The sequence below is a fragment of the Andrographis paniculata genome, unplaced genomic scaffold, assembly GCF_009805555.1.
Source record: "Andrographis paniculata isolate CXL003 unplaced genomic scaffold, ASM980555v1 Contig18END, whole genome shotgun sequence".
Lineage (NCBI taxonomy): Eukaryota > Viridiplantae > Streptophyta > Magnoliopsida > Lamiales > Acanthaceae > Andrographis > Andrographis paniculata.
The window spans coordinates 1,277,848-1,290,999 of record NW_026137468.1 but is presented as its reverse complement, the minus strand read 5'-3'; the positions used below and the strand labels follow the sequence as shown (position 1 = coordinate 1,290,999).

At 34.5% G+C, this 13,152-nt stretch overlaps 2 protein-coding genes across 6 annotated transcripts; one reads left to right on the top strand and one right to left on the bottom strand.

Annotated features, from left to right (window-relative positions):
* The first annotated feature begins 53 nt into the window (after positions 1-53).
* Positions 54-9,217, top strand: LOC127240321 (serine protease SPPA, chloroplastic). 4 transcript variants are annotated; one of them, XM_051258934.1, is made up of 13 exons: positions 54-651; positions 2,346-2,529; positions 3,127-3,264; positions 3,930-4,100; positions 4,178-4,281; positions 4,647-4,714; positions 4,904-5,070; positions 5,777-5,846; positions 6,397-6,551; positions 7,032-7,137; positions 7,933-8,020; positions 8,150-8,293; positions 8,743-9,217. In XM_051258934.1, exons 1-13 carry the CDS (start codon positions 187-189, stop codon positions 8,974-8,976), a joined length of 2,094 nt encoding a protein of 697 aa, XP_051114891.1. In that variant the 5' UTR covers positions 54-186; the 3' UTR covers positions 8,977-9,217. The 4 variants fall into 4 exon arrangements, with proteins under 4 accessions (XP_051114891.1, XP_051114916.1, XP_051114908.1 ...); XM_051258959.1 differs by lacking the exon at positions 8,743-9,217 and having other exon boundaries at positions 7,933-8,010; positions 8,150-8,292; XM_051258951.1 differs by lacking the exon at positions 8,743-9,217 and having other exon boundaries at positions 7,933-8,056; positions 8,150-8,292.
* A 101-nt stretch (positions 9,218-9,318) lies between these two features.
* LOC127240342 (NAC domain-containing protein 59-like) lies at positions 9,319-12,418 on the bottom strand. Of its 2 annotated transcripts, none has more exons than XM_051258971.1 (3): positions 12,167-12,418; positions 11,714-12,039; positions 9,319-10,049 (listed from the first exon to the last, which is right to left on the bottom strand). In XM_051258971.1, the coding sequence occupies exons 1-3, from the start codon at positions 12,333-12,335 to the stop codon at positions 9,534-9,536; spliced, it is 1,011 nt and encodes a 336-aa protein (XP_051114928.1). In that variant the 5' UTR covers positions 12,336-12,418; the 3' UTR covers positions 9,319-9,533. The 2 variants fall into 2 exon arrangements, with proteins under 2 accessions (XP_051114928.1, XP_051114937.1); XM_051258980.1 differs by having other exon boundaries at positions 9,319-10,046.
* Positions 12,419-13,152: the final 734 nt, after the last annotated feature.

Here is a 13,152-nt window from a genome sequence, read left to right as displayed (position 1 = left end):
AAAAAATAAAAATATTATATATATAAAAGTAAAATAATCTGAAATTCAGTTGAGGAGGCGAAGAACGACGCGAAGATCAATTCTGCACCTTGCCCACGTTATCCTCTGCTCCAACTCACCCATCCATCACCGTATCAATCAATGAATCCAGATATTTGATCCATCGCTTCTTTCCCATCCCCGGGAATGGCTCAGCTGTCGCCGCCCTTTCACTGCTTCTCCTCCACCCAACACCAATTGCACACCACCTGTTCGACAAAATGCCGACCCCAACTGCCCTTCTCAATCCACTTACCATTTCGTCCTCTTCACTCCAATAACCGTCGGTTCTCCCTCCGCAAGAGCCGTGAATTTCGTGGTTCATTAATCGGATCTTTTGATATGGAGAATGATGGGAAATTGTCTGATGAATATGGCAAGACTGGAGAGGAAGTGAAAGAGGAAGAGGATAAAGAAAAGGAAGTTAAGCCGGTTGAAGGTAGTGGGAGCTCTGATTCTAGTTTGGATGATGACAAATATCCCAGCGGTGAATTTGTGTACAGGGAGTACGGGTTTATGGAGAATTTGGGTGTGAAGTTCAGGATGTTCCTTACATTGCCTTGGCAACGTGTCAAGAAGGGCAGCGTGCTCACCATGAAATTACGTGGAGAGGTAACCATGGTTTTCGATTTTCTCCAACAGTTCTTTTTTTTGGATCGGATTCCTCAACAGTTCTTTGCACCAATGGACTGTAGTCGGGATTAGGAGAAGGGAAAAGTACGGCATTGCATAACTACAGAATAAAAAAATTACAGGAAATATAGAAATTTAGATATACGATTTGATAATTCGGTATATTTATATATATATATATTATTCATTTATAAAAAATCAAGGAGAAATATTATTTTTAGTTCTCCCTACCACTCACAAAATTATATATCCGGTATTGATACCAAAATTATTATTTTTAATTTCAGTGTTTCAGTGTGGTATACCTAATTATGTCGTATATAATACCGAATTTTCGATAGGGTATCAGAATGACAAAATGTCATACCAAAATATTTGGTACAATACACGGTATGTGGTATGAAAATCTATATATTGTACAGAACCACCTCTAGTCAGGAATGGTTATTTATTTTGTTGGCATAGTAATAGATAAAGGATTTTAATTTATTTTAAAATTTCTGAATAAGAAATCCACTTAATATTATCTTCAAATTGTTTTGTTGATTTGCCTAAAGTTTTTTTAAATGTCGAACATGATCGATGAATTGTTGAACCATGGTTATAATAACATGTTATACTTCCATTGAATGCTAATATCAACCGACAAAAAAATCCACCAAAGAAAATGGTTGAATTTTGTGTAACTATGTTAGCACTTTTGTGTAAATCACTGTCATTCAATTTTATTTTTAATTTTGCTTTTTTGGGTTGTCATAGAAATATTATCATTTTTATTTTTAATAAAAAATAATATTACTTTTTTGTGTATTTTCACTGTAAAAGACAAAAAGTATACACCCATATTAAAACATGCGCCTAAAAGTATTCCTTTTCGATGACAAAGAGAGTATAAAATATGTTAGAACCACAATATTCAATAGGATCTGAGATCTAGTAGATACGAGTTTCAATCTTCAAAATATATGTGATTGTGCATAGATCTCTTTGTTCATTTTCACTCTCCATTTCGGTAATGATGGACGTTATGTAAATAGTAATGACGGACTTTATGTCATTTAGTTATAGCATGATTATCAAATAATCGATACAAAGTAGAGGTGCCTTAAAGGATTGGATTGAAACCCTTTGTGTGTGTTTACTGTGGAGGATATCCCTAGTAATCATCCTAAGTAAGCAAGGCCTACCGACTCTGTAGAACATGGCATTATAATTCAGTGCTTAATTTACAGGAAATTAGCTCATCCATATTTAGCACGATAGTAGTTGGAGGATGTCTTGCCCTTTAATAATTAATTCCTTTCCATTCACTTGCTTTATAGGTAGTTTTAACTTCAACTTGTTGCATTTATTATTTTTCATATTTCTGCACTTTTCATCTTTACGAAAGGGAAAAATGAAGAAATAAAGAAAGACATCTGCATTAACCATATACTAGAAAGGTTGACTACCTGTTAATCGTTATGAACACATATATAATACGAACTTTTCCTTGTTCTGTCGCTTCATCAACATAGATTAGGTGTATGTGGTGCAACCATGGCCGTAGGAATCTTCAATAGCTAAGGTTATTTGCTGTCAAAACTCATTATTGGTGAGGATGGAATAAAGCTTTCTATTATGGTTTAGTCATCTGACAAAATTGAATATAACCTTTACTATGTACTTGCCAGATATCCGATCAGCTGAAGGGGCGTTTCTCCCCAGGATTATCTTTACCTCAAATTTGTGAGAATTTAGTCAAAGCAGCTTATGACCCTCGCATTTCGGGTGCTTATCTTCACATTGAACCATTGAGTTGTGGGTGGGGAAAAGTTGAAGAAATTCGTAGGCATGTTTTGGACTTTAAGAAATCAGGTAACTACTTATAATGTTGAAGACTCAGTGCAGACTTGTCCTCATCGTGCAACTTAACAAAGAAAGCTATATATATATATGTATTTGCATATATGATCTCCGGTAGTGTTTCAAAATTGCAAGTCCATGGACTATGATGGGTCAACTATTCCTAAGTAGCTGCATATTAGATGTAGTAAACTAAGTTAAGTCTTTCATCATTGTAGAATCTGGGATCAGATATCCATGTTTAATTTTATTTATTTATTATTTATTTATTTTTGTTTTTCCTTCTTTTCACTAATCAAATCACAGCACATAAGTACATGAAGGATGTTTGATATTGCAGGGTCATTTATTTATTAACCTGTGAATAATTCATGAAGTATGCTACCATCCAAACTTCTAAACACTTGCTATTAAAGCTCTAAAATTAGTTATGTAATTGAAAAGCTGTTAGTAGTTCCTTACTTGAGGTATTTGATGACAATGCCCAATTCATTATAATAAAATTTGTTTATTAAGACTCCCACATGAAATAATGAAATTTTTATGATGTACTTATCTCTCCTTTTCTGTCTAAAATAGTGCCTAATACAAATTGTTCTTGCAATGTAGGCAAGTTTGTTCTGGGTTATGTGCCAGCATGTGGTGAGAAAGAATATTACATTGGCAGTGCTTGTGACGAGCTCTATGCCCCTCCAAGTGCTTACTTTCAACTGTATGGACTGACTGTTCAAGCATCATTCCTTGGAGGTGAGTTTTTTTTTGTCGCTATAAAGAAAAACTTCTTCCATGTAATAAAGGCCTAGATTTAATGGCCTCTTGCTTTCCAACTTAAATGTTGATTTTGTCAGCTCCAACTTCAATTTGGAAATTTGAATTTCTTTTGAGGCTATTTTGTGCTGTCAAATATTCGTAAACTACTTTTGTTTTAGTCTTGCATTTCAAAATTTATAATTTTGGCATATTGCCCATGTGGTACCAACTTCTCAATTATTTACTTCATTTCAAGCTGTAGTGTTACCTAGTTTTTAAGTTATTTTTCCAGACCTTGAAACCGAATCCAAATATACATAAAATTGTATTTGCATTGGTATTAATTCTCGTATGATATATTGTATATACGCAGTCATATAATAAGTTCGCCTGTCTATAACTTGAAGCTCTCGTGCTTCATCACTGTTTATAACTAATTCTGACACTATTTCAGTTTGTTTTATCATTTATAAACATCTCATTGAGTGTTTGATCCCATACTTGGAATTCAGAGCATGGATTTTATTTGCCTGTTCCTTGATAATGCTTTACATAGACTATTCAACTGTAATTGAAAAGGTGGCATCTCAAGAATGTCTTTTTTTTTTTCATATCTTTATACTCTTAACTGCAGTGTGGTGGCATCAACAACTGTTTTGTAGGTGTTCTAGAGAAAATTGGAATCGAGCCACAGATTCAGCGGATTGGTAAATATAAGAGTGCTGGTGATCAACTTGCTCGTAAAAACATATCTGATGAGAACCGTGAGATGCTCACAGCATTGCTTGATAATATTTATGGGAATTGGGTAGAAAAAATATCTCTTGCTAAAGGTAATTGCAGCTGGCAGTTTGATTTACAATTGATCAAAACATATTCTCACAGAATTTCTTTTCCCTACTTGTTTCAGGTAAGAAGAAAGAAGATATTGAAAAGTTTATAAATGAAGGAGTCTATGAAGTTGACAGACTGAAGGAAGATGGGTGGATAACAGATATAAAATATGAAGATGAGGTAGAATGAGTTGTATCTCTGTCAGCTTTGTTCCATTTTTGTGAGCTCACTCAATTCATTTATTCATATTTTTTTTGTCTACATGTGCTTTGTGCTAAAACAAGAGCAATAAAACAACTTATCTCCCCTTCTAGTTTGATCTTTCTCTAGCGTGAAAACAAAAGAAAGATCAGAAAACTTATTATCTTTTCGGGAAAAGGTTTTATTGGATCAAGTTAACTAGTCATAAGGCTTAGATAAGTTAGGTCTCCTTGATTATGTGATTTATTCTTACATGGTGTGAAATAATATTATACGTCAAAGTAAGATAGATGAAATTTTCCTATTTTGGGTTATCCAAATCTTTTGAAGTTTCCTTCTTTCAGGTTACGACACTACTAAAAGAACGCCTGTCAATTCCTACTGATAAAACACTTCCGACCGTTGACTATAGGTACATGTTTTGTTAAATTTCATCTTTATCATAAACTCTCCAACTTGTACAGTTCCCTTTTTTTTGCATAATTTCTTCATTTGGGTTCTACAGTCTTGCAGGATTGCCATTGAAAATGCTTTACGGATTTTGCATTAGTCAAGCAATCATTGATGCCTAATGCAATCACACTTATTTTCATCAATGTAGGAAATACTCCCGTGTTAAGAAATGGACATTAGGCTTAACTGGCTCTGGAGATCAAATAGCCATAATAAGAGCTTCTGGAGGCATTAGCAGGGTACGAAGTCCTCTGAGTTCATCCAGCTCAGGGATTGTTGCAGAACAATTCATTGAAAAGATTCGTAGCACACGAGGTATATGGTTTTTAAATCTACAGGAAAATTTAGTTTCTTTTTGGTAATAATAGATGATTGGTGAGAAGAAAAACCAAAGATGCATCTATTATGTGGAAAGATTTGAAGACAAGGTGATATGGACTAGTCTGTTAATGTTGATGAACCCATCATCCAACCTCCAACTAAGACTAACTAGAGATTACTTTGATATAGCGTTCCCCGATTGTTGCAAAGGGAGTCAATTAGACATACTTGATGATGTCCTGGTAAAGATATGAGGTGGCTGCAACACGATGGTTGGATAGGAGTGCAAAACTGCAAATAATATCATACTGCAACATCCCTTGCTAACATCTTAACAAGCTATCATCTTCTTGGTGCAAAACACTAAGAGCACATTATCTTTAAAGGTGGAATGAAAGTGAATGGCACTTCTTATCTCTTGAATTAGGGTAACAGGATCCGACACATGGAATATTTGATCCATGCCAAAAGTGGATTTGATTATTTCTTAAGTTTAGTTATGCTCATAGCTTAAGGAATAGTACGTGAAGATACTTTACAGTGTGGACAGAAAGATCTGTTTTCTAGAGAACATTGCTAATGCCTTATGTCTTTTTAGATTTCTTATTCCCCAGATCACACTTGCTTTTACTTATCCTTTATAAAATCCAGCAACTGTCTTCATCTGAGATTCTGGCTTATACGGTAACCTTTTTCTCAGAGTCAAAACAGTTCAAGGCTGTAGTAATTCGCATCGACAGTCCTGGAGGCGATGCCCTTGCTTCTGATTTGTAAGTATGCTGTAGGCTCTATTTTCTTTTCTTGTGGCAGTCTGCTTTGTTGTTGAATTTTATGAATAATTAATAAGTCACCATGTTCGCTAAGGTCACTGTAATTAAGCCTAACTTGGTCTAGTGTTGCTATGAAATTCTATTACCACAACCGCACGCTGTATATAACCTATTCTTTATAGACTTGAAATAAATAAGCATCCTATTAATGTTATGGGCAACATGGCCAAGCTAATACTAAATTGCTAGGCTACATTGCACCTTAGTGCTCGATTACGTTCCATTTTTAATAACTTATTCACCTTTTTTGTGTGAATGGGGGCATAAGTAATTCTTTCTACACATTAAAGAATGTTATCCGTTATCACAATAATTTGATCCAGTTAAATAGCACACTTGTGGTATTTCTGTGAACTAAATGTTTGCTAATGAATGGAAGACTATTTTGAAAAGTAGCATCAATAACCATATAACATCTGATTTCAACTCTAGATAAGTATATCAAATGGAAGGAATGGAGTGATTTATGTTATTAATTGTGTCTTCACAGAATGTGGAGAGAAATCAAACTTTTGGCTGACTCAAAACCTGTAGTTGCCTCAATGGCTGATGTTGCTGCTAGTGGGGGATATTACATGGCAATGGCAGCACCAACTATAGTTGCGGAATATCTTACACTGACTGGTTCCATTGGGGTTGTGACAGGTGAGGCATGATTTAGGTTTCTACTAATGTTGCAAGATATGAAAAATTCTTGGAGTTTGTTGATATTTCACAAATCAGTATGCACCGTTATCAATAAAAATATATTATTTTTTCTTACAAAATATTTAAAAGACAATAAAACAAATATCGTAATAACACTTTTACAGTTTTCAATAACTAAGAACAAAACCCAAAAAAGTTCAAAACTTAACAACACAACTTTTGCATGAAATTGAGTACCATTTGAGTCCTTGGCAAGTTTCATATATTCATAACTTGATACATCTTTTCACCTCCTAAGTTGTTTTTGGAGCTAAAAATAACTATATGTAAAATGGTAAATGTGGTCATAAATCTAATGATTGAAACTTGATCTTGTTTATTGCTTGTGCTATGACTTGGTTACGATTTAAGGTGAACCTATGAGATGGAAGTTCTTATGCTAAATTGAAGCATAACTACATTTTCTCCTTGCCCTAGGAAAGTTTAATTTGGGGAGTTTATATGAGAGAATTGGCTTCAATAAAGAAGTAATATCAAGAGGACGATATGCAGAGCTTACTGCAGCAGACCAGCGACCATTCAGGTGTGTAAACACATATATACACTGCAAGACGCATGGCAATCCACATTTATTGCTAGTTTATGCCTTATTTGATATTGTCACTTTCCTTTTCCACTCCTTTCAAGCTGCCACATGAACCTTGGTGATTTATAGTTGATTTCTCGTCTCCCTTGCAAAAGTAGCAATGGACCTTGATGTTGCAGTGATCTTGCATTCATAATCTGAAAGAAAATGTGTTGTGTGAGAAGTAGTGAACGAGTATGTGTAATTACTGAAAAGGTCTAGGGATCAATCACTTGGAGGGTTTGAAATTGAAGATTAGTCATACAGAAAACATACTCAACAAAATTTGAAAGGATTGTGAATCCTCCGAGGGTAGAAGATGATTGGTAATTAGTCTATTCTGCACCTAAAGTCAATAGTCAATACTTTGTATGCAAAAAAAAATTAATTGCTTTGAAGAATAAAATGGCTGGTAATCACTTAGTGGATCTTGAAGATTCTTGCAGCTAAAACTTTAGAAACACTACTAAGTTGTAAGTTTCTGGTCGACTTTGTTGGTGGTTCGGATGCTAGACTGCCCAGTTAGATTAGGTCTTTTGAAAGTCATGTTATCTACGATGAGTCTACTTCAAACATTGGTGAAGTATTCTTTGACCTCAATAAAATGAAATGCTCGGTACCTAAAGTATTTCTCATTTTATTATTATACTCCAATTTATGGAGTTGTTTTCACCACTTTTGACTTTGAGTGATGCTAAGAGGGACTCCATTGGGATATATTTCTTATCAACTATGGTTTTTAATCATGTACAGGCCTGATGAAGCAGAACTCTTTGCAAAATCGGCACAAAATGCCTATCGAAGTTTCAGAGACAAGGCTGCCTCATCTAGGTCAATGACTGTATGATCTTCTCTTCAGAAACATATAAATCTCATTGTATGACACATGATTTGCCTTATATTAAAAATATCATCAGACACCCGGAATTATATCGCTTGATTTCCTGACGTGCAAGTCATCACATTTTAGATAGACAAGATGGAGGAGGTTGCTCAGGGAAGAGTTTGGACTGGCAATGATGCAGCTTCGCGAGGTCTAGTGGATGCCATTGGTGGGCTATCGAGAGCTGTAGCAATAGCAAAACAGAAGGCTGATATACCATCGGACAAACAGGTCATCTCTTTGAATAATATAATACTGATTCGAGGCATGTGAAAGGCATCTTTATTCTTTCAATATAGTTGTCTTTTGATCATTTTTTGGCGAAAGCACCTTAGTCTAGTCAAGTTGTTTAGAGGAGGTTTCTAAATCATGACCATGGTACCGTTTCCTTAAGAATGCAAAGAAATCACAAAATTATGAAAAATTGAGGCAGAAAGCCAATAGTTAAAATCTACGAGTGTAGTTCCATCTGCTTTCTCACTTCCACCGTAATTCGAAGATAATTTGTTACCATTTCATTAATAATTCTGCTTACCAGATAGGATTATTTGTCGATACGGTTGCTGTGCTGCTTGGTATGGTTTTGCGCATATAAGTGCTCTTAAGTGCAATGCTCGCTAGATCGACAGATATGCTATTGTATCACACTTTTTGCATTTCTAACATGCTCTTAACACCAGGTGACTCTTGTTGAGCTGTCGAGACCTTCTACATCTCTCCCCGAAATCTTGAGCGGGATAGGCAGCTTTATTGTCGAAGCAGACGAAGCCATCCGAGTATTTCTAAAGGTCACGGTACCTTCCGATGGAATTCAAGCGCGAATGGACGGAATCATGTTGGAGCAATCCGATAGAGCTTCTTCGTACACCAACATCATCTTCAAGTTGATAAAAGAGTACCTGAATTCTCTCTAGACTTTTCAATCAAATATTCTTCCTCGTGTTCATTGTTCATAAAATTACAGGCAACCGAGCATACGCATTGTTTAAAACAAGGCACCCTTTTATCATCAATGGTTGTATACATACACACATATATATATAGAACTTCTCGGCATTGGGAGATCGTACTGTTCTTTCTAAATGTTCCGACTTGCCACGTTGTAATGTAGCCTGAAATTAATTCTTGTGGAGAATGAATATCAATCCATGATGATGCCTATGTTCATACTTTCGATAGCGGTAGCAATAGCAATTGAAGATCTGAATAATTACGATTGACGAAGCGCGTTTTTTTAATTACATGAATAGCTACAATATTTGATTACATATAATGCTTTAACTTCGGAATTCTGATGAGATTATACTTCATATGCTTTACTTTAGATCCCTAAATGGAATACATTAGATACACATTACATTCACCATTGCTAGCTATACTTACACTTCCTGATTTATTCGCGAAATGGACTTCGCCCATCGCAACATTCGAAACCCGATTTTCTTACTTCTTTTTATCTTCATACTTAGCTTTACCATATATGTGAGTCCATATCATATGCTTGCACTTGCTGTTGTGGTATCTGTGGAATAGGATCGGTCGAACCGACGTTGAAACTCGACCCGGACGGGTCGTTTCCGAACTGGGAGCTGCCGATATTTTCGTGTGGCATAAAACTGTAGCTGCTGATCTCCGTCGGGTTGGCTGTCGACCCTCTCGGATGTCCCCTGAGCTGCAATGCTGTGAGAAGGAGCGAGTTCATCGATAGGTTTGTGCTGAGAAATGGCCATGCCAGCGACGGCATTGTGTTTCCGGCTGTTAAATCTGTCGCCATGGGTGGCCAGTTGACGATGCTGCTGATGTTGTCCGTCGGGTTGTAGTTCGATGAGATAGCGAAGTTTGGTAGCTCGATGTCTCCGAGCTCGTTGATCATGGCGTGGGCTTCGCTCGAGGGAGAGTCTTGGGAGGGCGGCGAGGATGGTGGCTGTTGGGGTCGCTTCGGGGACGCCGTCTTTTGGAACACTCGGCATACGACCCATTCCTCCTGCTATATATGATCGATCAATAATAATGGCATTTTAGAATCTATAAGATGATTTTGATATTTTTGTTTTGATGCCTCAAATTAGCAATTCGTTTCGATATCTTTGCACAAGAGTTGCAAATTTTGTGTTAATATGATCAAGTCAATATGGCGTTGATTTGATCGGATTAACATATGTTATAGGAGTGATCAATATATGTTTATAAATTTTCGGCCAAGTTAGCATTGTATTGAATTGACCGGATCATCATATGTTATGGGGGATAAACATATGTTTTGTACATATCTAAGCATATGCTAAAATAGCACTGTATTATAAGATAATATATATTATAATACATATGTTGAGTTATATATTATAAGATAACATATATAATCTGATGTATTTCCTTCCGTCTGCCTCTAAAGATTATATTTATCTTTTGTATAATTTTTTATACAAAATGTCCTTCTGTTAGTATTACAAGATTATATTGAAATTATTTTTGCAATTTTTTTAATTTATACTATATTTAATATAATAATTAATATTTAAAGATCTCTAAAAAAAAATAAATGAAACTTTTGAATGGTACGAAGGGTTAGAACCGGACACGGAGGTAGTAATATTTATTACAACTTAAAAGCATATCATTTTACATCAATGTTAATATTCTAATCACACCAAAATCTCTCTACACATTCTAAACAAATTTTCGAACACTATGTCAAGCAACCAATTAGGTTGTGTTTGATTTAGGATTTATTATTTTTAATAAAAAATGAAAAAAAAAAAAAAAACAAACAAACAAACAAAACTATGCACAAATCCAAATGACTCGAACCACTATTATACAAATTCAAACCAACAAAGTGTTTTTTTTTTTCTTTTTAAATTTTTTTATAGAAGATGACTTTACTATTTTGGACTCTGTTTATTATTATGATTATTTTTCACAAAATATTTTATTAAACATTATTTTAATGTATTAAATTCAAATAATTTTTTTTTTAAAATCAAATCAGACAAAACACACCTAAAGTTAACATGTCCTCATTGACATGATAAGTTATGCTCCATTCTTATAGATCTATGCTTTTTTTTTTTGTCATAATTTTTTTTTTCTTTAACAAAAAATATATATTACCTTTTTATATTTTTTACTATTAAAAGCCAAAAGTAATTATTATTATTTATTTAAAGTAACAACTATGAGTAAAATGTTGTCTAAATGAATTTTAAGATGATATTATAATTTGAAGGAGAATTTTTTAATGTGAAATATGATAAATTGTGTAGAAAATATAAAAATAATAAATATATGTAATATATTAATTTTTTTAGGAAAAATATATATATTTTTTATTATTATTAAAAGGACACACTTAAAATGTTGCCATAATCAGCACATTTTAGTAATCCAATGTATTTTTTTAATTTCAGTCATATACTGAAAGAAAATAGATGGTTGATCAATGCCCTTATTAAAACTAATTAACACGATCAACCTCTCACTCAACCCCATATATATATAAAATTGTGCCATCTTTTTAACAAAGGGACCAAACAACACATGCAATAAACCCAGAAAAAAAAATAAAAAAATAAAAAAATAAAAAAAAAAATCGTTAAAAGCTTATATATGATCGAATGTAACGATCGATAATACGTAAGTAGAACAACATACCTTAGTGGATTTGAAATTGGGGAGGTTATTGTGAAGGCGGTATTCGTGCATCACCCAATTCGTCTTCTCGCCTTTTGGAGCTCTCCCTCTGTAGAAAACTAGGGTTTTCTTCATCCCCACCAAATTCAAATTCAAATTCAAATTCGCATTTGCAGTATGGGAATTTGAATTTGAATTTGCATTTGCAGTATGGAAGATCTCCTTGTCCTTCCCGGTGGTCTTCCAGTACCCCGCCTCCGTCGCACGGTTCGTCCGCAGCCCCGTCGGATACTTCCGGTCTCTCAGGCTGAAGAAATACCACTCCTTCTCCCCCATCCGTGCTTTCGCTGCACTCATTATCATCCGATCCAATCATACATACCAAAATCAATCAATTTACAGCAATTTATATACATATTTTTCGTTAGTGTGTATGTGTGAGAGAGAGAGAGATACAGATAGAAATTAAGAGACCTGGAAGATCCCACGGTTCGCATTTGTTGAGATCGACATCAGCGACAGCCTTAGTGGTGAAATTGAAGTTGGAGACCTTATTGCAGAGGTAATATGTGATGAGTTCTTCGTCTGTGGGATGGAATCTGAATCCTGGCGGCAATTTCTTCTTCGTATCCTCCTCCTCCATTAAATCAGAAACCCTAGCTTTCTCTCTCTGAAACTAACTGGCGAATTAGCTAGGATCGATCGATCGATATCGGAGGAGCATTAATGGCGCTATCCTCATGAATTGACATCTACTGCAGATATATATATGTCTAAGGTATTGCTCTGCTCTACTCTACTGCAAATATATTTTTTATTTGGACTGCCATTGAAGCCTTGATGAAGAAGCTGATAGGTTAGTTTTCATGGAGTCTTATTAGTTTATTAATATATCACTGCTACAGCCTACAGCTAACTTTTTGACAAAGATGCATAAATAAATTTAGGGCTGTGTGTGAATTACCTTTTTACCCTCGGGTGGGCTACTGTACAACTAGTGCGGACAAAGTCCAACCTCCTTCACCCATTTCTGCCCACCAAATCTTGTGCCTTCCCCACACGTGTTCTTCTGTCTTTTATTTATTTATTTATTTAATTGGAACTTATTAATTGCAATTTAATTAATATTATTATTTAATAGTATAATTTAATTTAATAGTATTTGTATAAAATATATATAATCATGGCCAATTATTTAATTTGTATAATTTATAAGATTTGGTGTGTGTCTATATATTTTATGTAATGCACTATAATATATACTCACCCGTCCCAGAAGAAAGTACTTTTTGCACGTAGTTTTAGAAATATTAATATTATATTAAGATATAGTAGAAATAAAATAGAAATGACTGAAATAACCTTATTAGTATGTGTGATATAAAGATAATGATATTTGTGTAATATATTGTAAGTTGTAAGGGTATTTGTAATGTTAGGTACATAGTACATTTACTAAA

Excerpts from the sequence above, each read along its gene's own strand:
- LOC127240342 (XM_051258971.1), bottom strand. The coding sequence starts at position 12,335 with ATGGAGGAGGAGGATACGAAGAAGAAATTGCCGCCAGGATTCAGATTC. Across the intron at positions 12,040-12,166 it reads CGAACCGTGGGATCTTCCAG|CGAAAGCACGGATGGGGGAG; the intron begins GTCTCTTAATTT and ends TAATGAGTGCAG. Across the intron at positions 10,050-11,713 it reads CCAATTTCAAATCCACTAAG|CAGGAGGAATGGGTCGTATG; the intron begins GTATGTTGTTCT and ends GATCATATATAG.
- LOC127240321 (XM_051258934.1), top strand. The coding sequence starts at position 187 with ATGGCTCAGCTGTCGCCGCCCTTTCACTGCTTCTCCTCCACCCAACAC. Across the intron at positions 5,071-5,776 it reads AAAGATTCGTAGCACACGAG|AGTCAAAACAGTTCAAGGCT; the intron begins GTATATGGTTTT and ends CCTTTTTCTCAG. Across the intron at positions 5,847-6,396 it reads GATGCCCTTGCTTCTGATTT|AATGTGGAGAGAAATCAAAC; the intron begins GTAAGTATGCTG and ends GTGTCTTCACAG.